General features: G+C 58.0%; 1 protein-coding gene across 1 annotated transcript in view; it reads left to right on the top strand.

The window, feature by feature from the left end:
* The window catches only part of mapk7 (mitogen-activated protein kinase 7), an 8,542-nt gene extending 8,048 nt beyond the window's left edge, over positions 1-494 (top strand). Inside the window, 1 exon segment of the mRNA XM_048620926.1 lies at positions 144-494. Coding sequence (XP_048476883.1) covers positions 144-288 — 145 coding nt within the window. The 3' untranslated portion in view covers positions 289-494.
* The last annotated feature ends 6 nt before the right edge of the window (positions 495-500 follow it).

The raw sequence follows: 500 nt of genomic DNA on the forward strand, positions 1-500 counted from the left end.
AGTGTAGAGGGAGCTTTACTCTGTATCTAACCCCGTGCTGTCCCCATCCCTGGGAGTGTTTGATGGGGGGGACAGTGTAGAGGGAGCTTTCCCCTGTATCTAACCCTGTGAGGGACGTTAATGGTATTGTCTCTGCCTTGTAGCCAGGGTGATTCAGCCCCCCTGTCTGCCTCTCTCCTTGCTGACTGGTTGGAGGTTCACCGTATGAACCCAGCAGAGATGGAGTCCCTACAGCAGGAGCTACAGCTCGGCTCTCCCATGATTCTCTCGGATGGCCACGACCTTTAGCAGCGACGGCTGTGCGTGAGACGGAATACGATCCGAGAGCCCAGGACACATGGACCGACTGTCTCAGGGACTGCAGGCCACACAGCGAGGACAGCTCACCCTCCTGCCCCAGGGCGACGGGACTCCATCGGAGAACAAGGGAGTGTTTATCTCTGTTGTCCTGATCCGAGGCTGAGCATCCCACCAAAACCTTCTCCTACCACCCCCCCCCC

This window comes from Rhincodon typus, chromosome 49, assembly GCF_021869965.1.
Source record: "Rhincodon typus isolate 14 chromosome 49, sRhiTyp1.1, whole genome shotgun sequence".
Classification (NCBI taxonomy): Eukaryota; Metazoa; Chordata; class Chondrichthyes; order Orectolobiformes; family Rhincodontidae; genus Rhincodon; species Rhincodon typus.